At 43.2% G+C, this 24,113-nt stretch overlaps 2 protein-coding genes across 6 annotated transcripts; one reads left to right on the top strand and one right to left on the bottom strand.

The window, feature by feature from the left end:
* The first annotated feature begins 248 nt into the window (after positions 1-248).
* On the top strand, positions 249-22,417 carry LOC117222095 (uncharacterized). Of its 5 annotated transcripts, XM_033473593.2 has the most exons (8): positions 253-981; positions 7,096-7,320; positions 7,615-7,807; positions 12,397-12,713; positions 14,306-15,924; positions 15,991-16,389; positions 17,592-17,977; positions 19,784-22,417. In XM_033473593.2, exons 2-8 carry the CDS (start codon positions 7,208-7,210, stop codon positions 20,135-20,137), a joined length of 3,381 nt encoding a protein of 1,126 aa, XP_033329484.2. In that variant the 5' UTR covers positions 253-981; positions 7,096-7,207; the 3' UTR covers positions 20,138-22,417. The 5 variants fall into 5 exon arrangements, with proteins under 5 accessions (XP_076376619.1, XP_076376618.1, XP_033329484.2 ...); XM_076520504.1 differs by having other exon boundaries at positions 249-981; positions 14,306-16,389; positions 19,594-19,846; XM_076520503.1 differs by having other exon boundaries at positions 252-981; positions 14,306-16,389; positions 17,592-17,960.
* LOC117221977 (protein HGH1 homolog) lies at positions 22,337-24,067 on the bottom strand. Its single transcript, XM_033473371.2, has 5 exons — positions 23,710-24,067; positions 23,397-23,631; positions 23,079-23,312; positions 22,719-23,003; positions 22,337-22,646 (listed from the first exon to the last, which is right to left on the bottom strand). The coding sequence occupies exons 1-5, from the start codon at positions 23,792-23,794 to the stop codon at positions 22,379-22,381; spliced, it is 1,107 nt and encodes a 368-aa protein (XP_033329262.1). The 5' UTR covers positions 23,795-24,067; the 3' UTR covers positions 22,337-22,378.
* Between the last annotated feature and the right edge of the window lie 46 nt (positions 24,068-24,113).

Raw genomic sequence — 24,113 nt, 5'->3', positions numbered from 1 at the left:
TATATCTATCGAATAATATTTCGAATATATCTTCCGAATAACATTTCAAATAATATTTCGTACATATTTTTCGAATAATAATTAATATTTCGAATACATCTTTCGAATAATATTTCGAATAAATACTACGAATAATATTTCGAATAAATACGAATAAAATTCTATTGATTATTCATTATCCGAATAAAATATGCTCCACCCCATCGCCAGCGCAATAGGAATCAATAAACGTTGTTGTACCAGGAAAGCAGAGAAATTGAAATTTACCAGAAAGTACCGCTTCTCGGACCGCCGTGACCCGTCATCGCGATGGTGCGAACTTCTTCGCGAGATGAGATGCGCTAATGACCCGACACAGTGTATCATTCCCGGTGATCGAAGTCGATTAATCATCAGCCGGCGGCTGCGGATGTCACCGCCGCGCGCGAGATGTCTGGACGTCGTCCTCTGGACTCCGTTCCGGGAGCCAGCCAACGAGAGAGCCCGAGCAGAGAGGCTCTCTCCGTCGATCCTCATCCTCCACCTCCTCCTCCGCCTCCTTCTCCTCTTCGTTCCACCGTGGAGGAGCCGACTGACTGGCTAGAGAAGCCGAGTCTCTCCTGCGGAACATCCCCGGCAGTTTCACGTCGACGGTCATCCGGATCGACTCGCGGCCAAGGTCGACCATCAACGGCAACGTTTTCTCGCGGCGTTTCTCTCGCTCGATCCTCCGTCGATCCATCGTCGATCCGTTGAAGAACCCAGTCCGAATCGATCGAACGATCAACCCGAACGATGCTCCAATCTCCGCGGACAAGGATCCAGCGGACTCGTTGACGGCCGATCGAAGGATCCAAAGGATGATCGACGGGCCCGGCATAGGACCCGCCGGCGGTTTGTGATGTGTCAGTGCTCTTTGTTCGCTGTTGTTCTCTCGGGAATGCTGCGCCCGGACGACGAGCAGTCGCGGTTTGCTGAGTGGTCCAAGGAGGACTCGGCGAAGTAAGTGATTCTGGGAGCCGCGTCGGCGTGCAGGGGTGGTTTCCGGGCCCGCGATGTGGGTGCGCGTCGCGCGATCGGAACCCGGTAATTCGATTCGGCGAGGCGCTGCGATTTCTACTCGAAGAAATGGCCCGTTTGCGCCTCGAGGAGAAAACCATCGCGACACCATTAACGGTTCGCGACAGGTTCGCCGAGACGCATTGTGCGTACAGAAGAGGCGAGAACGATCCGAATCGCGGATCTTCTTTTTAGAAGATCAGTGCAAAAGTGGGAAAGGCTCTCGGGACCGACACGATTTTCACCAGACATCCAGCGGCACGGTGTTCCTTTTTTTCACCGACTTCCGTTCGTTCGTCCATCAAGTCCGATGGCAAACGAGCCGTGAACTTGGTAATTGCGAGCTGAACGATCCGCGATGTCCTCGGTGCAACACGTGACACTGTGCGGCTGCTTTTGTGATACGTTCGCGGAGAATGGATTCGCAATTCTTTGTTGATCGACGAGGCTTTTTTTGTATTGAAAAGCTTCGGAACGTCGCCGTTTCGATTTGATATGAACCAAAAAGGTTTCGTAACGAGGAGCGAAAAATATCGGTTTAAAAGAACAGAAACCGATGTAACCCAGAATCGATGCACCTCGTAACAGTTATGAGATTTTTTAGGTTCTTCTTGACTAGGATAACGCGTTCCGGTATTATATGATCGGTCATTTTTTGACTCTGAGCTTCGCTATGCATTTCGGTGTAATTTCTCCCTAATTCGCGTTCAGATTGCGCACAAAAATAAGCAATTTGGGAAGAAAAAATAACATTGTTTGGGCCTTGCGGCTCGTTTTTATAGTTGTCGATTGTAAACAACTATAAAAGCGAGCCGCGAGGCTCGAATAATCGTATCTCAATTAATTAAACAAATCATATCAAAATCATATCAATTCGTATCGAATTACTGTAATTATATTTTTATACTGTATTTTTTATAGTGTATTTTCACGACGTGTTAAAAACTTTGTGTACACGTAGAGAGCACATGCATGAATGTATCACGTAATTTTCTTCTTTGCGTAAATTCACTTCAAAGGGTTAAATTAACCCTTTTTTGTCCAAATCTATCATCTGCCATACGCTTCGTTAATTGTTTAAACAATTGAAAAAATGTATAAACAAATAATCGACATTCTTGTTGACTTTTTTTAATTAGATTTGGAGAAGAAAAGTAACCTTCGTTCGATCACTTTTTATCCATCTTGAACAGATTCCGAAACGTTGTAACATTTATTGTTACAGTTTGTAACGTTGTAACTAGACCGCGGATTTTATGCGAATACATAAGAATTGAATAATATATTTACACATTAAAGTGATCGAAACGATCAGTTTATTTTTATTCGACATCTGTTTCTCGCAATCGTCCAGAAAAAAATGTTTACGTCGCACAAAATTGCCCGCGGTCCACTTAGAACAGTTACGAGACATTTTCGGCCCTCCATAACTGTGTCAAGAACCGAACCAACATCATAACTGTTCTTAATCGCGCCTCGGTTTCGTTCCGATGTCGAAACTTTACTCGCCGGCGGATCGTATCGAGATTAATTCGCGAGCATTCGGTCGCCGCAATTAGCGCGGCTCGTAATCGGCCGCTTTTGGGCCCTCGGTTTCGTCACGAGCCGGTCCCTCGAACGGAACAGAGGCCCGCTTGGGCTCGTTCGGGCCCGTTCGGGCCGGTTTGGGACCGTTCGCGCCGCGTCGTCGTGTCCTTTTTATTCTCCCTCGATCACGAGGGCCCGCTGGCCAAGTAACCCCGTATCATAATTTATCGGCGAGCGCCCAATGTGGATAAATATCCTCGCACTCGACTTTCTCTTCGAGTGCCTTTTACATTTTTCGTCGCGAACGCGCCGCGTATCGCCGGCTTAAAAGCTCCGCGGCGTCTCCCGAGGATTTTAAACGATTTTCAGGACATCGGCCCGAAATTTGCTACTTTCTCGACGCGCTGCAATTATCGTAATACAGTCGTTTCTCCCGAATTCGCGCTCAGATCGCGGACAATTTGAGAAGCGGAGATTCGATTATTCCAGCCTCGCGGCTCGTTTTTATGGTTGTTGACAGTCGGTGACTATAAAAACGAGCCGCGGAGCTCGAATAATCGTATCTCCTCTTCCCCTTTTATTACAAGCTGAAGGAAAATTGGCGAGAATTTACTGTAATTAAATTAAATACATATAAAATATAATAAAATATAACAAAATATAATAAAATATAACAAAATATAATAAAATATAACAAAATATAATAAAATATAACAAAATTAAATATATATGTATTTGCCGCGGAATCGGATCGACTGCGGAGAACTCGGCCGCCACATTGTTTTCGGCAGACGTCGACGGTTTTCGGAGAAGCGACCGGTCGGTCCCGGTTAACTGTAAAACGTTTGGAGAAGGAATTCGAGCGGAGATTAGAAACGAAAACGACGGGGACCGTGCCGTGGCCTTGCCGAGGACCGTTAACACGATCAAACGGCCGTGTTAACCAATAGCATTACACGCGGGACAACAATGTTCCTGATGGTTGTCCACCGTGATCAACGCTTCGCCTGCTTATGGTAAACCGTGCAGCCTCGTAGAACCATTAAGGGAGCCGTGTTCTCCGGTCTCGAATGTCGATTAGTCCACGGAGGACACGCTAAGGAACATCCAGTTGCTAGTTCTGACATTTAAAAAATTTCTTTCTGACATTCGAACACGTTTTAGAATGCGATGTCTTTCTTTTTTTAAATGGACCGGACGACTTGAATTTGAAGAAGAAGGATGATTTGGATCGGACGATCCTGATCGAACGAAAAGAATTTCATCGGGATCGATTCGATCTGGTCAACGTTCTCAAAAGTTTGTCCTTAATCCCCGCGTGCTGCGAGCTAGAAATCGTAGACACGCGGTGCCTGATACTCGCTCGTGCAGAATTATCGCGTGCATACCATCGACCGCCGCTCGATTTTCACCGGCGATGCGTGTTCCTCGAACACGAGGCCCGCGCACTCCATTACCCGATGTTTATGGCGAAAAATGTTTTCGCGGAGCGTGCCGAGCATGAACGCCGCCTCCGTTTTACGTTTCTGGTTGCAGCCGTGCATCCGATTTCTCTGCGTCCGAAGTACGTTTCCGCGTAGATGCATCCCCCTGGCGCAAAAGTGCAGTAAATTCTTCCTAATTGACGCACAGATTGCGCACAGAAATGCACCATTTGGGAAGAGGTGGCTCGAATAATCATACTATAATAATTAATTAAAAATAATACTGTAATAATTGTACTGATTAATTAAATAATAAGCGTGAGATAGAGACAACTTTTCATAGAATTACATAAAGAATCCTTTGAGGTCTATTAAAGAATTAATGATCATTAATTGTCTCGTACAATCGGCGATGGACGATTAATTTCAACAACAGCAATATTCGATCGTCAGTTTTTGATTAACTTATTGCATTTAACTCAATTTATTACTATATTAAGATCAATATAATAATATCTTTTATATTAAGATCAATATAAAATCGTTCACATTGCAATTAATGTCTTGGATTAAATTCACCCTCGAGTGACAAAAATATAATAAAATAGTAGCACAAATTGAATCGTAAACGTCATAAAGACAGAATTACAGACAGAATTGGATTAAAAGATCTGTCGAATTCCTTTAAAAAAGTCCATCGAATTCCGTGAAAAAATCTTTCGACTTCCATTAAAACATCGACAATTAGTAATTGCCTCTTCGAAACGACTATTAGCGATTAATTTGACCAGTAAGTTTCCCTAATATTCCTTCAGCTTGTGAACAAAAATGTACAATTTGCGAAAAGGTCGATTATTCAAGCCTTGCACCTCGTTTCTATAATTCTTGGCAATCAGCAATTAATAAAAATGAGCCGCGAGGCTCGAATAATCGTATCTCCCCATCCCAAATTGTCCTTAATCCCTTATTATCAATTGTCCTTAATTTTGTATTACAAGCTGAAGAAAAATTGGGGAGAATTTACCGTAATTAAATTAATAATATAAAAATAAAATATAATATAATTAATACAATAAATATAAAATCAATCAAATATAATACCATCAATACAAAATATAATATAATTAATAAAATATACTAAAATCAAGTACACATTCAATTAATATATTAAAATTAAATTAAAGATATCCGATTAATTTTTTGCCGAACTTCGTCGACCACGGCGGGCGGTTCAGGGTGTCCCGAAAAATTACGTGACCGCGGCCCGGCCACTTTTACTTGGTACAGAACGCGGCTGATCGTGTTCGCTGGTCAATGGAAAACGGCCGCGCCGGTCGGATCCCGTCTGCAATTACAGTTTTAATTAGCCGCGTCCGACGTTGCCGGCGCGGTCTCGCATAAATTTAACGGCCGCTGGGGAGCAGGCTCCGTGGAAACGAGGTGAGATCCTGCGTACCTCGTTTCCCCCGGTCCCTCGGTCATCTTTTTCCATCGGTTGCCACCTTTTGCAAAGCTTTTTCTCGCCGCCGCGAACATTTTTCAACGGCGGCGCGCTGCCGCGTCGGCCGCCGCTGCGGCGCGCAGTTCGGTCGAAACTTTCGACGAGCGTAATCCGTCGTAATCCTCGCTGATTGCTATAGTAATTCGTCGGCCGAGCCGCATCGGTACCGCACGGCGCGCACTGTAGTCCGGCAAGCTTCTGTGTCCGAAATTATTTCAGCGTCGTTGCGGGGGTTAAGGTCACAGGAAGGTCAGTGAATTCGCCTCGATCACAGCTGTCATGCTACGAAGTCGACGACATAAATTATCCAAGCATCTATATAGCAGTGATTAAATTGTTTATAGCTCGTTTCGCGGGCCGACAGCGCGTCGAATTGACGTCAGATTAACGTCGAATTGAAGAGATCGAGAGAAACGACTTTAATCGTTCGCTAGAGAAATCTTGTTTCTGAAATTTTGTGCGGTTGAATTTGTAGGAAAACGAACTATTGTTGGAAATACTTTGTTGCCGTGTCGTCGGAGATGTGTGAAAAGTCGTTACGGTGGTTTCTAGTTAATCGTTTTAATCGTTTTCGGTCTGCTTTTAATCGTTCTCAGTCTGCTCGTTAAGATCCACGCATAATACGTACACACTCGCAGGTAATTGCGCTTGAAATTTACGTGTACGTGTTAAATCGTAGTGCAGACATTCGTATAAATGAACGTTCGGTGTCCGTCATTCTCAATCAACTTTTTAGAAGCTTTCCCGAAGTTCGAATTAATGAGACATTAACGTTTTCTCTCCACGAGGTCGGAAATTCTTGTGAAACGCATGAATGACCGACACGTAGTTGTTGACATCTATACAAACTTTATAGTTTAGTATAGTATAGCATAGTATAGTATAATATACTATTATGTAGTATGTTATAGTATAGCATATTAATATAATATATTAGTATAATATATAGTATAATATATTAGTATAATATATTGTATATTATATTAATACAATATATTGTATAATATATTACTATAATATATTGTATATTATAGTATAGTATCTTAGTATAATATATAGCATAATAAATTCTATATTATAGTATAGTATATTAATATAATATATTAGTACAATATATATATATTTTTTTTGTATAGTATAGCACAATATATTAGTATAATATACAGTACAATATATTGTATATTATAGTATAGCATATTAGTAAAATATATTAGTATATATTATATATATATTATAGTATATTATAGTGTAATATATAGTATATATAGTACAGCATATTAACATAATGTATAGTATCATTGTAGTAATAATAATAATATATATATAGTTTAGTATACTATATATACATCTATAAAAACTATAAAACAAATAAATCATTCTAGTTTCAGGATTCGAAGATTTTTCATACATAATAAATATTGTTAAGCTTCGATAGGGTTTTCGTTTCGAAGAAAAACAACGTTTCCTTTAATTCAGTGGTTGAAAAGTTGACCTCTGGCTACAAATTACCGAACTACCGTACGGTGTTAGCAACGTTGTCTCGAAGACAATGATTCTCAAGAACAACTACGGACCATGCTGTTAACAACAATACTGTTCTTTCAGAACGGATGACGCCGTCGCGTGACGGGAAGAGGTCGGAAGAGGCTCCCGGGGAGCTCGCGAGAACAACTTCTTTTGAACACCTGGACCCAATCGTAGAAGAAATCTGATCGAGATGTCTTGCGTCGGGGTGCCCCGGTACGAGGACGGCTTCCGGTTGGCCGGGCCAGCTTCAGAATGCTCTCTGAGGAGCAAGGCTCGCATCGACGCCCTCTTCGAGGACTCAAGGTGCCATTTTCGTAATAATTGATTTTCATTTTTTTCCCAGAAAATTGGAGCAGCTGTTTAGAAACGGGCGAGCCGGGTAATAAAGAAAATAAATAATAATAATAACATTAATAATAATAATAATTTCCTTTAAATACTAAGTAAATAAATAAATAGATAAAAATGTTTGCGACAATTCTGGGTCTCGAGATTTTTATCAAATAAATAAGTAAAGATCGATTGTCGATCGAAAGCATTGACAATTTGGGGATAGGGAAGCCGTTAGCTTTAATAACAAAAGCTGGACTGTTCCAGATCAATTTACGGATCGAGCATGGGCGGTTGGTACGGTGCAGTGTCCACCATGAACTCTCACAACCTGGACGAGGCAGGCGCTGATGAACAGAGGAGGGTGAACAGCGCGGTGCAGGCCCGGATCGAGGCGATGTTCGCGTCCGTGGAAGCCGAAAGCGGAACACCCGGGGAATGCGCGGCCGCCATTTTGCCGGTAAATATACAAATTACTTTCTTCTTTATTTTTTACCGGTGCGTTTGTGTGTCAGTGAACAGCCGGTTCTCGAGGCAACGACACCGATCCGCCAAAGTGGCTAGACTACTTTTTTCATCCCCCCCTACCGGTGCTCGAATCAAAATCACGACCATGATGCACACAGGAAAATCATCGTACTTCTTTCATAATAATTGCTTGTATATTTTTGCACGTACGTTTTATTTCGTCTTGGTCTCGAAATATTCGAAATATCTTGAAATTTACGAATACACGCTGCTCGAAAGAATTGTAGCATGGGAAAATTTTCAATAAAAATTGATCAACTTCGAGTAACGATAACTCCGCGAAAAATCATCGCAGGATAATGATTTTTTCTTTATATTAAAGCTTGAAATCTCTACTTTAAGATAGTATTACTAGACTTTAAGTTTGTTACACCCTCGCCGCTGTAACCCTTTTAAAGCGGGGCCGTGTTTGTCATATTGAAAACTGCCAAGTTTGACGAAATGTACGGTCTTTGTAAAATTTTTTTCGGAAATGCCGTTTGCAGTGGAATTAAGTCTGATTCTTTTCCTTTAATTTAAAAGAACAAAAACATGACTGCGATTTTTTTTCGCAAAGTTACGGCACTTTAAAAGTGACCTTCGAAATTTCAATATGACAAACATGGCCTCAGTCTTAAAGAGTCACAGTGGCAACGATGCATTGAACCTAAAATCCGGAAAAGTAGTCTTAAAGTAGAGATTTCGAGCTTTAATTTAAAGGAAAAGTCATCACGCTACGATGATTTTTCGCGGAGTTATCGTCGGTCAAAGTTGGCCAATTTTTATCCAAAATTGTTCTATGCTATAAAAGTTTCTCGAGCGGTGTGTTTTAATTGTCGCTAAAATTGCAATCTAAAAAGCGAATACACGACGATTAATTATACTCGTTAAAAACAGTGAACTGCTCGAACACTAGAGAAAATGGTTATCGAACGTTTATCGAGCGTGGCAATCTTGGCGAAATAAAATCGCTGTCGAGGTTTAAAATACCATTCTTTGCTCGGCATTGTTCCCGGCCGCTGGAATCAACGAAATCCCAGAGATTTCACTGCAATTAGATAAGATCTGAAAAATGGTGATTTTCACTTATGTTAATCCGATCGCTAGTCCCCGTCCTCAGAAAATCTCGCGCGGGAACCCATTCGTTCCACTCTTGAGACGGGGTCCGCTCCTCTCGACGAGGGATTCACCTACTTTGCCGGTCGAATCGCCGCCGATCACGCACCGATCGCATACTTTTCTAACTAAACTATTAGTCTGCATTATTTTCTGTAATTTAAAGAGCAGTTAGCACGTTTCATTAATTATAATAACAGTAATAATAATAATAGAAAACCGCACCGTAGTAATATCTGCAAGAAGAATTGCACGAAAACATTCATTAAAAATCTTAAACATCGAAACGTTAAACTAGCCGTACACAAACCATACGAGAAACCATAATTCTGAAAATATGTAATATTGTGAGAACCTTCGTAAATAGCAAAACCATTCGATAGAAAAACAAAGAACGAGCCTAAATATTACCCTTACAGCTGAGAGACAAAATAATAATAACAATAATACAGATATAATAACAGCAATAATAGTAATAGCAACAATAATAATAATAGCAATTAGAATTATAGTAATATTAATAATAGTAAAAGCAAAGATGCACACGCGACCGAAAGCTTTAACAATTATAAAAACGAGGTGCAAGCCTCTTCTTAAATTGTCCATTTTTGTTTACAAGCTGAAGGAAAATTAGGGAAAATTACTGGTTAAATTAATGGCCAATCATCGTTCGTAAGAGACAGTTAATAATTATCGATTTCTTAATGGAGAATTCGAAGGATATTTTCAAAGAATTCGAAGGACTTTTTTATCGAATTCGAAGCACCTTTTAAAAGAATTTTTTAAGAATTGATTTTATCGTTTATTTATGATTTATTCAGTATTATTATTTTACTATATTTTTGTATTTTGGGATGGACTTAATTCAAGACTTAAATTCCTACTTCAGTCGTTAATTACAATTTAATCGATTTTATACTGATCTTAATGATTTATTTACAAAAAAGTAAATCGAAAACTAACGATTGAATGGTTGCTATTGTTGAAATAGCAACATTACGCGAGTGCGCCCGTAGGTTGCCTTCCTGCCGAGCGTTGAAGTCTCTGGAAACGAGTTCTCGCGCGACTGTGCACCTTCCTTCCAGGCGTCGAAGTCTCCGGGGCGAGATCGCGGTTGCGACCACTGCGAGATGTCGCGATAACAGAGAAATGAATGCAACCTCGATCGCCGGTGTATCGCCGCAATTTACGGCGGTATTAACAAAGAAAAAAAGCGGCGGGGAATCGAGGCTGTCCCGGGCGGAAATAAAATTTAGATCGGTGTATAATTAGTCGTGAACTGATTGCTCGAAAAGAAGATGACCGCGTTCGAGAGACTCCCGGGGAGAGGTAACGGGGCGGAAATGATCCTGCGATTCGCGGACAAAACTTCTCAGCGATTTGGATCGTGAAAAATGCGTTAATAAAATAATTAAGGCGACTTAACCTAATTTTTAATCGGATTTATGTTATTTGTTTGCGGGCTCTAATTCCTTTGCATGCAGTTAATATAAAATATATGCCTATAATAAATCTGTAATATGTCTACGATATATAAATGTGAAATATATATGAAATATAAATATATAAACTATGGAAATAAATAATAAACTAAGTGAACTTAAACTTAGAACGAAATAAGCTCAAACTTGACAAATTGACGGCCGGATTCCGCGTACACGTGGTTTCACGAACATTTCAATTATAAAAATCGATTCGGTGCAGTTCTTTTTATAAATGCATCATAATATTATATTTTTAACCAAATTTATCCTTTAATAAAGTTATTTATTAATAAGTAATTGCACTGTTAAAAAAACGACTGTCGCGCCAAGACCTCAAAAATTTCATAAAATTCAAATGTCTCGTTCAATTTAATTAAAATTGAAAGGTTATATGACGTTAATTACTTTTTCAACATCCTCACCCCTTGCGAATGTTAATATCATTAAAAAAATTATATCGGACTAGGGTAAAAATTAAGTTCTTAAAGCTTTTAAAAACTAAATTGTTATTTATTATTTATTCTTACTTAATTACACAATTATGATATATTTTTGCCAAAGCGTTCACAGAGTATTTTCTTCATTTATTTATTTTGTTCGGGAGAGTTTGCGAAATGTTTCAAGCGCGAATATGGGAGTCCGCGTTTTCGCGAGCAGACGGGTATCTTCTTTCAGCTTGTTCCCGCACCGTGGAAGATAAGGCCGAGGTTCGCCGAAAGATAACAGCGGCCTCGGACTTTCCTCGGGCGCGGCACAGAGCGCTGCGTCGTTCTGGCATTCTTAATCGTCACTTTCGTTCCGTTCACGATTCACAGAGCGTGACGGGCTACCGAGCCTATTTGGAGCATTGAAAAATTCCCCTTCGTTGCCGCATCGGCACGCGGATTTTTCTTATTGCCCCGGTTTTATGGCCGATCCTCTTCTTCCGCATCGTTTCGTTGCGCCATCGATGATACCTCCCATGCAAAGCCGAGTTCAATAGAGTTCATGTCTGCTCTCTCAACAGAATCCCCGCCAGCAGTTTTCTAAAAGCTACCTAAATAAGGGATCCGTTCGAGCGTGACCTGTTTTTCTCGAATTCTATCGGAATGCGCTCTTCTTGTCGAATGTTTCAACAGAAGAAAGATATCTTTTCGATTATCGCTTTCGATCTTCCGATATTCGCAGATCATTCGTAAGGAAAATAAATTCCAATAGATTTTTACAATATAAAATTATATGGGAATTTGATCAAATTTAAATATTAATTCAAAATCTTTTTACTTAAATTTTCTATAGTAAATCTTTATTATAAGTTACCCTTATACTAAACATTTATCTAATTTATCTTCGTAATTTTCAATTAAGTAAAATTTCTCTTTTAAAGATCAATTATAATTGATATTATTCAAATTTGAATTTAACATATAATAAGACAATATAAAGAATTGTTCCATTAATATTAAATCTTCGTTACAATTCAATCCTACGATAAAAATTTATCTGATCAACATTGTGCCCATAAAAAAAATCAATTAAAATAGACTTCTATTAAAAATTGATCGTAATAAAAAATCCATGTCGGAAATTATTGAAATTTAAACATAACCCCATAATAAAATAATAAAAAAAAATCTTCTTAATTAAATGCATAAATCAAACCTTAATTATAACATCAGTATCGGCGAAATAACAACCGATCAACGCTAATGACCACCGCAAAAGGGCGGAAAAATCATTTGATATTACTGTCAATTTTCTAACCAGCTCAGAACAATTGGATTATTCACTTGTACACCTAATAAATAAATAAATACCTTTCCACACCTAATAAATAATAAAAAATTACCTTCTTTCGTACAGCCCCGTAATAAATAAATACTTTCTCCGTAGTCGTACTGAAAAATCCGAAGCAGCGCAAAAGCAACCGCAAAGATACCAAAAAATTGTTTCCGGTTTTCAGGTGAAATACTTGGGAGCAGCTCCCGTTGGTGGCCGCGTGGCGAGCGTCCGTGGCCTCCAGGAGCCTCTGAGACATCTCCTGGAGCGAGTGGAGTACTCGACGAGAGCGGAGCTCGAGGTCTCGAGACGGGGCCTGAGTTTCCGCACGACGGACGGCTGCGAGAGGAACAATCCGTTCCGGAGGATCGCCGTTTGGAGCGCGCTGAGGCTTCGAACGAAGAAAACGCAGTCCGGCGACGTGCACCACGCTTTCCTGCCATTGGTCGGCGATCAGGATCAGGGCCAGGCCGGAGAGGACAAGCACGCGGATCTCTACAGGCGAGTGTCGCTATCGAAAGCCGGGGAAATTAATTGGTCGCCTGTCTCTTGCATTAATCGTCGGTCTCTCGAATTAATGGTCAGATCTTTGTGCGCGTGCGAGTGCCGACGAGACCGTACTCGCTTCGAGAAATCGACGCTTCCCGCTGTAAAACATTTATGACTGTCTCTGGATCCGGTTGCACTCGCTGCGACCTTGATTCACCCTCGTTCGACCCTAATTTTCACTGATAATCTGGAAATCCTTTCTACGCCAGAAGTGCCATCGATGCGACACATTTTGTTCAGGAGAAGATAAAGCAATTAAACGTCCTATCCAATTCTAGTTTAAAACATTCGAAAGATCGTTCATTTTACTAGAAAAATGCATAGTGTCAATGAGTTCCTACTATATTTACTTGCTTTATTTTTAATTCATTTAAAAAGTGTATTTTGTCTGGCAGCAAGATATCAAAAAAATTAAACGTCCTATATAATTCTAGTTTAAAACATTCAAAAGATCGATTCTTTTACTAGAAAAATGCATAGTGTCAATGAGTTCCTACTATATTTACTTGCTATATTTTTAATTCATTTAAAAAGTGTATTTTGTCTGGCAGCTGCCATGAATGGCTCGCTTGTTTGGGACAAGATTCAAAAACAATGAAACATCCCATTTAATTCTAGTTTAAAACATTCAAAAAATCGATTCTTTTACTTAAAAAATGCATAACGTCAATGAGTTCCTTCTATGCTTACTCGCTTTATTGTTAATTGATTTAAGAAGTGCATTTTGTTCGACAGCTGCCATGAATGGGTCACTTGTTTAGAACAAGATAACAAAAAAATTAAACGTGCTATCTAACTCTAGTTTAAAACATTCGAAAGATCGATTCTTTTACTACAAGAATACACAGTGTCAACGAGTACCTTCTATATTTACTTGATTTATTTCTAATTGATTGACGACATTAGAACTCTCTCGCATCCGAAATATCCCAGCCAAATTCACTCTGTTTAAATACACAGGGTGTCCCAAAAATGTCTCTCAATCCGGAAATAGGGGGTTCCTAAACTCATTCGAAGATACTTTTTCCTTAGCGAAAATGCAATCCGCGGCTTCGTTCACGAGTTATCAACGAAAAACCCTGACCAATAACAGGCGAGCTCGGCTGCCGCGAAGCGGCTCGGCCAACGAGCGCACAATGCCCACTTCCGCTCATTGACTGGGCCGCCTCGTACCCCGCCTCGCGCTCAGCCTCGCGCCAGCTGATCTCGCCCCTCATTGGTCCCTGTTTTTCATTAATAACTCGCAAACGAAGCCGCGGATCGCATTTTCGCAAAGGTAAAAGTTGCTTCGAATGACCTCAGGAACTCCTCATTTCCCGGAAGTACCACAATTCTGTAACACCCTGTATTACGATGAACACAAATTTTCAAAATTGTTCAAAACTGATTACATCTCCTCTACAACATGAACCTATGATTTTCAGATCGATGCATGGCCGAAAGTACCACAATTCTGTAACACACTGTATTGTAGTGAACACGAATTTTCAAAATTGTTCAAAACTGATTACTTCTCCTCTACAACGTAAACCTATGATTTTCAGGTCGATGCGAGGCCTAGAGCCGTCCACAGAAAGGTATCCCCCCGTGTTCGCGGTGGTGATGCGTCGGCCAGGTGCGACCAGGGTGCTGGAGTGCCACGCGTTCGCTTGCGAGACGGAGGAGGACGCGGTCGCGGCCGCAGCGACCCTGTACCGAGCTCTTCTGGCCGACCTGGACACGAATCGCCGTCGTCCTCGGCACGCGAACGGCGTCGGTTGCGTCAGTTTAGCATCCGTTGCGTCCAGCGTGCGGGAGATGAGCGCTGGGAGCAGAATGAGCACCAGGACGAGCGTCCTGCACGCGGAGCCAGCGCTGCCGCACCCTGTGAGGCCGCCTAGAACTAAGAAGAAGACGTCGGCGTCGAGTTCGGTGACGGAGGACGAGGGCAGCAAGCCCGTGGAGATGAAGGCGCCTAGAAGAAAGAAGAAGAACTCGGACGTCAAGGCGGAGGACATCCTGGAGGCTCGGGGGAGAAAACGGGAGCCCAGCCCGTGCGAGAAATCGGCCGCCAAAGGTCCGAGCTTCGACTCCGTGAGGAAGAGCTTCGACCCGAAACCCGCGAACGAGACGGAACGACCGAATCCGAAGAACAAGTACGCGATCAACGAAGTAACCGCCGCTCCCGAGAAGCCTAAGATCGAGCAATCCGTCGATTCCGGGAAGATCTACGAAATAGGAAGCGCCGGATTGTACGAGAGAGTGTCGAACAGGTACGAGAAGCTGCCTGTGAGAGCGAAGCCGGAGAAACCCGTTAACCAAGAACACCAGAGTCCGCCGAAAGAGGCAGAGGAGGTCAAGAAGAAGATCAAAGAGCCAGAGAAGAAGGGCTCGTACGACGTGAACCGGCCTACGGAGATCGTTGCGAAGAGGCAGCAGCCGTACGCCTGCAGGTCCGAGGTGACGCTCTACGACAGGATCGACAAGTCCGGCTGCAAGGACGAGGAGAACTCGATCTACGAGCGCCACGTGAAGCGCGGCAGCAAGGAGAGGATCTACGAGGAGCACTTCAAGGACGCGGACAAGATCTACAGCATCGCGCAGGAGGACGTTTACAGCGGCAGAAGCAGCAGACTCGACAGAAGCAAGATCAGGGGCTCCCAGGAGGACATGTACCTCGGCAGGTGCTCCAAGAGCGACACCTATCAGCCGATCCAGGAGAAGCGCGGCGACCCCGTGTCCGCGGAGCGCAGACGTTCCAGAGAGGTCCAGGAGAAGACGTCCTCGGGGAGGCGGCTGAGCAGAGTGGTCACCATGGACAAGCCTCTGAAGAAGCACCCCTGCGACCCAGCGGCGAACTTGAACATCCCGGAGTACAGTCAGCCTAGGGTCAGGAAGAGGAGCAGGGCCGGCAGCGAGCCTCCGGTCGGTCGGTCGGAGGACGCGATGATGGTGGTGCAGGAGGGTCGGCTGAAGAGGTCGCAGAGCGACATAGACGTGGACAGGGGCGATCCGATGACCAGGGTGGAGCTGCCCCGGAGAGGAAGCTTCCTGAAGCCGGGCAGCGCCAGGCGGCCCAACAGCATCAAAGGCGGAACGCCGCTGGGATTCACCGAGCTGTTCGACGAGTTCAGGAACCAGGAGGGGCTGACCAGCGTGGACGACATCCTCGCGGCCATCATCGGTAAGCTTCTGATCTCCTCCCGCCGTGCTTCTCCCGTGTGCTCAAGCTTCCGCCTCCTATCCGCAGACCCGGAGGGGATGTCCTTCAACGATCTGAAGCCGCTGTACAAAGAGTTCCTGCTGAAGCTGGCGGCCACGCTGACGCAGGACGAGCTGTATCAGAGGTCGGCCAGCATCATGAGAAGACGACGGAGGCCCCAACGGAGACGGTCCAGCCGCAGGACCTGCCTCCTAGGCAGGGCCATCAAGAGGTCCGTGTCGAGGCTGAAGGGTGGCCCGACGGAGTTCACGTCCGTCATCTTCCCAGCCAGGAGGCTGAACGACAGTTTCGGCAGCAGCTCCTCCTGCGACGTCAGGAACAACCACAGGAACAGGGTGCTGGCCAATAGGCTGGTCAACAGGCGGTCCTCCTGGAGGATGAACAAACCTGGCGGATGCCACACCACTTCTGAAGACAGCGACACTTGTAAGTATACCTTAGAGCTGTTCGATAAGCCCCGTGGCGGGCAAGGGCAACGCCACAGGCTAAGGGCAAAGGGCAAAGCTACGGGCAAATGTCGAAGTGGGGCCTTGTATTGGGTTGTCCGGAAAGTTCGTGCCGATTTTTTAGGAAAATTGAAACGCAGCTCATTTAAATATTGGTATACATTTATTAAATTATATAGGTACCATTCTGTTCCACAAGCTTTCTCCATCTTTCATGCAGCTTGAGAATTCCGTCCTTCCAGAACCTCTCAGGTTTTTCGGCAAAAAATTTGTCGTTCTTGATCTTCAAGGTCGAAATTTCCAGTTTTTTAAACCGAGCAAACCACTTCCGCGCAGTTCTTTCGGCTACAGCATCCTCGCCATAAGCAGCGCATATCTTATTTGCCGCTTGTGTGACATTTTTGCCCTTTCGGAAAAAGAAAAGCATTAAATGCCTATAATGCACTTTATTTGCCACCGTATTCTAAGGCGTACAAAACTGATAAAAATTAACGAATCGTAACCAAACTTTTTTCTAAATATGGCTGAAGTTATCTCTTTTAGAATATGTACACATGCCATTTGTTTTCAATAATTGTGATATATTCAGTCAGGTCTCTCACGCTACCTACCGAAAATCGGCACGAACTTTCCGGACAACCCAATACTTAGTGTCTGCGTCGCTAGGACCCAGGGCTCTCACGCACCTGACCTTCCTTGGAATTTTCAGTCAAGATCAGAGTGTCCATTGGTATCTAGTGTGCCCAGTGGCGTCAGGAATTCTGCTCGGAATGAGCTCCAAGCAGCAGAAGGAGACCTTACAGAAATGGGATTGGAGGATTCCACTGGATCTCCAATGGAATCCATTGGCATCATCCAGTCCCATTCGTGATGGGTAATTCTCAGGCATCTTGAGAGCCCTGCTGGGACCTCTATGACGATCTAGGTGTCCTAGATCAGACCTAGTGTCGATCTCTGCCACCGTCTTCAGCCAATAACGCGTCGTTGCTGGTGGGGAGGGCGACGTTGCTCCCACGAGGAGCTAAAGGAGGAGCATCGTTGCCCTCTGGAAGTGGGCCCCAGTGCCCACCGATCAGTGTTTGCCCTGAAAATCGCTGCCCGTTCGAACAAACTGCCCAACAGCTCCGACTTAGGGGATTCCCAGGTCTCGGTGGATGATCGTGGCGCATTTTGCTGACACAGGTAGACGACTGAGTCGCAGCGTGGGCGCAACGGCGAACAGGAGCAGCAGCGGCTACGTGAGCTGCAGCGAGTGCAGCTACGACTCCGAGTCCTGCACCTGCGTCTCCGCCGACAAGTGCTACTGTTCGTTGTCGAGGAGGGTAGCCGCGCAACCACGGGTCGTCGCCAACGCGGTGGTCTGTTCCTGCGACACCGACAGCTGCTCCGAGAGCAACAAATGCTACTGCGCCAGGCAGGCCGTGCAGCCGACGATCCTGGAGCAGCTCAGGCAGAGAGGCATCGTGCCGTCTGAGAGCACCTTGAGCAGAGGCGGGAGCCCGGACGGGATCAGGACGACGAGATCAAGCAGAAATCGGACGCCCTCCCAAGGTTTGGATGTACTCAAGGTAAAGACACTGCACTTGTGCTAGTTGGCAGCGCACCACAGCTACTTTCGTAGATGGACGGCGCACGGCGGGCCCGTTGCATACCAAACGCGGCCAACAGTCATTCGAATTAAATTTAAAAGTTCATTCGAATTAAATTTAAAAGTTCATTCATTTAATTTGAAAGTTCACTCATTCGATTTAAAAGTTCATTTACGTATACAGTAAATTCTTACTAATTGTTCATCAGAAAATGGTCAATCAAAGTGGACAATCTGGGAAGAGAAGGCTCGAATAATAGTGTCTGCTTTCCCCCCAAATTGTCCATTTGTGTGTAAAAGCTGAGGGTCAATTGTGGGAAGAATTTGCTGCAGTTTTTTGAAAATGTGGGCTACGATTTGGCATGATATTTTTTACCACTTGTTAACTTTGGTGACAAGTAGAGGGTTCTGTAGCGACCTATCTCTTAATCGTTTTTTATGATTGTGTGATTTTTTCAATTGCATTATGAGAGACAGAACCGAGTCTACCAAGTATATAGTATAATCACAGAAAATTTCCTTTTTATCTTTCTGCTACTTTTTCAGCTATACTTAACCGAATATATTTAAAATTCATTTTATTTTTTTAATTATGCCTGCAGTGGTATGCAGCATTATATTACTTTTACATATATTTATTACATGTATTATATTATTACTATTATTATTTCTATTATTGTTATTGTTGCTATTACTATTGTTGCTGTTATTATATCTGTATTGCCGCGTTTGTTTCAGCTGCATTCTATAAACTGAAGTTTTACCTTTATTTAAAAAAAAAAAGAACACTAGTTGCCACGACTCGAAACTCCAAACATTGTTGGAAATGCAACAATTTTGTCTCCCACAATTTTTGTTCCAATAATCTAATTTGCTATAAAACTAATGAAAAAATCACACAATTCGAGAGCATTTGTCTCGTGGCTTTCGCGAGTGTCGTATATTTTGCAGGGTGTTTTGTCGAAGCGTTTAGTTTAAACTGTTCATTACTCAAATACATATTTACGTTGAATAATATAAGATATAAAGAGACATATACATAATTTAAAGTAGAAAACGCGTTTTCTACCGCGTTTGGACACGCAATGGTCTCACTGTGCGCCGTTTTACGTTAACGATGGAGGTCCTGTGCTTACCGACTCGCGCGTCTGCATCGCCAAAAACTTTACTCGCTTGTTACGCAAATAATTATCATTTCAGTTGTACCGTGTCCGGGGTTATCCTAACCCGGCGTCGATGTAGCGCGAAAATGTGACGTGCTACGTGCGATGGCGTATTACATACCCCACTAGAATTCCTCGAACAGAAAAATAGTTCAGAAAAGTAATTTCGATAATGAACATTTCTCATTCAAACAAATGCATTTATAAATAACGTTACAAAAAAAGAAATACAAGGCTATCCTTTATACGTCATCATCATCATTATTGTCGCTTTGTCAAGCAGATCGACAATTTAAAAACTGATGAGGTATGTGACACGCAATTTCACACCGACGCCGCCAGGTTAATTAGCGAAACGAGACGAACGCTACGGTAGATGCAAATGCATCGAGGATGAGAAAGGATGAGTAATATTTTGCTTCGCTTGCATTAGTGTGAGATTCACCGACACTCGGCTCATCGCTGGCTCGGTTGTCGACGGTGTTTGACGCTTTTCAATGTTTCCAATGGGCATCCCACAGTGGCGTGGTACATATAAAACTTCGACTCACTTGGAGGTGTTTCTTTTCCCCGTCAGCTGGTCGGGAGAACATTCTGTACCGACAGCCTCTTCCGAATTCCAGAAGCAGTCGTCGTCAAGCTACGGCAGTTCGAACAACCTGGCCCTGGACTACGACCTGTTCAACCCAGGCAGGAAGTCCCAGCAGTCCTCCGACAGCGAGAAGGTGCTAGTGGTCAGCGCCAGAGACACTCAGGGCCGTTTGGTCTACGTCGGTGGCGCGGACAGGGACAAGAAGTGTCTCTCCCACTGTTCCAGCAGATCCGGTGCACACCACGAGGCCCTCTCGATCAAGAAGAGCGCCGAAATAGCAGCCATCTTCGGCGCCGACGCGAATCGGATCAGCAGAAGAGCCAGCAACGCCTCCAGCATCAGGAGCTCGATCAGCCTGGAGGCCGGTCTCGGCTATCTACCCTGATCCACCCTTTCCTTTGATGCATCCCTTTTCAGTCGCGCGCCCTCTTCTCCCCGGAAAGTTGGACGAAGACGGAGCAATATCGTGGAATCGTCGATGCTAAGGGCGCCAAAGAATCTCAGGCAAGACACGAACCTTATCTGAGCATCTGTCTGTTTTCTTCTTTTTTGGGGACTAAAAGAACGCACGATATCGTGTAGAATTAAGTGACCAGCTGTGTCGCAGCTGTGCCGAGAACGATTTGACTGTGGATACCAGTGGCGATCGTATCGTTTATGCTATAATATCTACGTTATTGTATTAGGGTGTCCCATAAGTTCTTTCCTTTTTTCCGATGCGAAATGATTACACGATATTTGTTGTTTAAGGTTGATTTATTGAGCTACGTACGAACTATTCTGCTCCGTTACCTTCTTCCATCTTTCGGGAAGCCTCGTTATGCCGTCTTTCCAAGATCGTTTGAGGCTTATTTGCAAAATATTGATCAAGGTGCGTTTTTATTTCGCTTGCGAATTTGAACCGTTCTTCGCGGAGAGAATTTTTTAACGAGAAGATCAAGCAATAATCGGATGGCGCAATGTCTGGGGAGCACGGGGGATGAGGTAGAACGTCCCAATTAACACTTAGCCAACCGAACGGGGAGATCTACCCGTTTTAAATTCAGTCGGTTGACGATCGAATGGATGATTAATCAAAAATTAAAAATGATTGCCTAATTTTATTAAGATTTGCAAGAGGTACGAATGCTGAAGAAGTAATCGATGCCATAGAAGTTTGCTTCATAATTTTGGTTTAATCGAATGAAATATCTTAATTTTATGAAGATTTTTCAGCTTTCTAGCGCGGTCGTGGAAGTGTTAAAGTGCAATAATTGTTGTCTTATGACCAACGCAAACGTTTGCGTTGTCGTGACGAAAATTTGATGGTGTGGAACTTCGAATCGATTCACATATCCCACCTTGATCAAATGCTTATGCACCGTTGTCCTGGGTATGTTAGTGGCATCCGCTATCTCGCGCACGCTATATCGCGGATTTTCAGCGAGCATATCTTTGATAAGGTCCGCATCCGTCGTTGTTGTACGACCGCTGCGGTCTTCATCTTTCAAAATCATAATTGCCAGCTCTAAATCTCTCAAACCAATCGCGGACTGTCCTAATAGTCGCAGAACCATCACCGTAAAACGGTACAAATCTCGTTCGCAGTGTTCTTTGTCCTATCACTTTTTTTTTTAAAGCAATGAAGCATAACTTCTTTTGGCTCTATATATCCACACATATTGAACGGCGTAGAAAAGATTTTATAAGGAACTTCGTCACCAACGAAACGTACTCTAAAAGAGCTTTGGGACGACTGAAACCGATACTCTAAATAGCCAAGAGATGAGCCTGCCTGTTTATATGTATAAACACAACCAGTTTAAATTATTCATATAGCGCGGCGCGGAAAGAACTTATGGGACACCCTAATATTCGGTAGTATCGCCGGTTAATGAAACTAGTTGTACGACGAGATTTATTTATGCTGAGAGCCGGTCGACGGGAACACGGATGAGTTTCAGCGAGAACGAATCAAGGGAGAAAGAACGATGAGTGTACCGGGCATACGGGTATTAATTAAATAACGGTGCTGTGTTATCTACGTGCTGCGCAGAAATGTGTCGGAAATGTACCAGCTAACTTTTTTCGTAACGGTATCGTAGCCTCGTTTCTGCGAGAGTTGATCTCGGCGAAAGAGTCGCTCGGTAATCGGGCGCGCTGAATTTTAGCCTCCGAATAGAAAACGAAAGGAACACCGAATCCGCGAAGTTGCCTGTTGCTCTCCGTTGTCGGCAGCTTCGGCGCGAGGCTGTCGTTTCCGCTCGCCGATGGTAAAATTTCAGGCGGATAACACGGCCGACACGAAACCGCAACAATGCTTCTCGAATCGAAGACAGTCCTCGGAAGGTCGTGCTCGAATTGTGATTCTTTTTGTTTACTGTTACTTTTATTTGTTCGTTTGTTTCTTGCTACGCCGGACCTGAAAAACAAATACTTCATAACTAATCACGCTAAGTCGAATCAAAGAAGGGGGACAGTGCAATAATCGTGGATGTAATATAAATACATACGTGGTAACTGCAGCCCCGTTTCTCGCGGGGCGAATCGTTGTTCCTCGCGTTGTGTACAGTGAGCGAGGTGTCCGTGAAATGGAACGAAAGCGTTGTTATTCGTTAAGTTTATTATATACAGGCATTCTACAGTATCATGTACTATTAATAAAGTCTTCGTCCATTCGATGGAACTTCTCTGTGTACTCGGCCGGGACCTCGACGTCCTTCAAATTGTCTAAACCTATCTCCGCCTCGGTTTTAATTAGAATGTCCACGACGTTCTCGCAGGCCAAAAGGGCGTTTCTGCTTTTCTCCCATTTGTGGTACTCTCTGAGTATCGCGTAAGCGTTCTTCTCCCTTAAAACTTCTCTGCCGTGCTTCGTGGCGCATAATTGCGCTAACGCTTCCAGCAATATTATCCTGAAACATCGATGACGTTAGAGGAATTATTGCTAGATCGAAAGCAATTTTTCTTAAGTCGTTCCACATTACCTGATGTCCAAGTCAGGCTCCCTCGTCTTCGTTTCCGGCAGATATTGTAAACTAATCGGCAGCTTGTCGTTTTCCTCGTCGTCGAACTCTTCCGGACCAGCTAAGGGTAGCAGAAGATAAGACAGGATGTCTACTGCCGGCGTTAACAGCCATTCGTGGTTTTCAACGTCGAAACAGCAGTTTTTCAACGTGCCGACAATTCCGCCTCGTCTGACTATGCTATCGGCGTATTCTGTGAACGGTAGTAGTCTTTGGATGACACTGCGGTCTTTATCCATTAAGTATCTGTACTCAATTTTGAAAACGAGTTTGTTATGCGTTCGAGGTGTTAGCGTAAAATATTAATTGGCCCGTGATCACCTTCTGACTCTAGAAGATTGACTGAGATTGCTAAACACAGGACCCAGGTAATGCAATTTAGCACCGGTGTTATTATACTGCTTGGCAGTGAATGCAGCCACAACGGTGTCCCACGAGTAGCCACTATTTTCGATAAGCGTAATTACTCTGTCCACTAAATGCAATGGCCTGGTCATGTTCGAGAGTATCATACAGGACGGATCAGCCAAGATACTTTCCTTGTCCATTATAAATCTGGAAATGTTTCGAAGATAATGAAAAGGTAATAAATAATTTTTTCTGGCTATAGAGTGTAGTATGTGTGAGTAGAATACGCACCTAAGACAGACGTGTATTAAATTGTAATTGTATTTAAGATCATGGCTCTGCTTCAGGGTTTCTGAGATTACAAGGAATGCACTGGTTCCTGCTTCTTCTGCTGTTATATTTATTATTGCCAACGCTGCATCTTTGGAAACAGCTGTCGACGAGTCCTGCATTAGGACAATTAACTGAGTTAATAAGTCAGGCAACTTTAGCAGTAGTTCACGACCCTCGGCAGATCCAGTTACACCTGTTAAACAATATTAAGGGTATAGAAAAAGAAATAGTGATTGAGGTTAAAAAATATCTCTAGTTTATAAATGCTTACTCAAAACGTGCTGCAAAGCAACTGCCTTTAGGTCCAATCGTGATTCTGAACGCAAGAATCCGCATATTTCTTGGAGAGCTTCCATTGCGAATAAATAATTATTTACAATACAAAGATGAGCACAAGTGAAACACGTGTTCTTAGTAGCTCCGAATGGAGAGCTCTCGTAAAAAATTAAATTTTACAGTGTCAAAGCCATAATATTTGCACTTTTACGATTGAAAAACCTGACAGACACCCTTAGCAATGTACATGTAATTATTATTCGTACATTCGAATCGTAATTTATTAGTTATAAACGATTTTCAGTTTTATGTTCTAGTATCGTATTTTGGAGCAAATAATTCGTGCCGTTCTTTTCATAAGAGGCTGTGTTAAATCCGGCACGAATTTTCTGCTGCTTG

Source organism: Megalopta genalis, chromosome 3 (assembly GCF_051020955.1).
Source record: "Megalopta genalis isolate 19385.01 chromosome 3, iyMegGena1_principal, whole genome shotgun sequence".
Lineage (NCBI taxonomy): Eukaryota > Metazoa > Arthropoda > Insecta > Hymenoptera > Halictidae > Megalopta > Megalopta genalis.
Note: the sequence above shows the minus strand (reverse complement) of the source record. Positions and strands in the feature narration are given on the sequence as shown.

Excerpts from the sequence above, each read along its gene's own strand:
- LOC117222095 (XM_076520503.1), top strand. The coding sequence starts at position 7,208 with ATGTCTTGCGTCGGGGTGCCCCGGTACGAGGACGGCTTCCGGTTGGCC. Across the intron at positions 12,714-14,305 it reads AAGCACGCGGATCTCTACAG|GTCGATGCGAGGCCTAGAGC; the intron begins GCGAGTGTCGCT and ends TATGATTTTCAG. Across the intron at positions 16,390-17,591 it reads TTCTGAAGACAGCGACACTT|GTAGACGACTGAGTCGCAGC; the intron begins GTAAGTATACCT and ends TTGCTGACACAG.
- LOC117221977 (XM_033473371.2), bottom strand. The coding sequence starts at position 23,794 with ATGGAAGCTCTCCAAGAAATATGCGGATTCTTGCGTTCAGAATCACGA. Across the intron at positions 23,313-23,396 it reads TTAATACACGTCTGTCTTAG|ATTTATAATGGACAAGGAAA; the intron begins GTGCGTATTCTA and ends AAACATTTCCAG. Across the intron at positions 23,004-23,078 it reads CAATCTTCTAGAGTCAGAAG|ATACTTAATGGATAAAGACC; the intron begins GTGATCACGGGC and ends AATTGAGTACAG.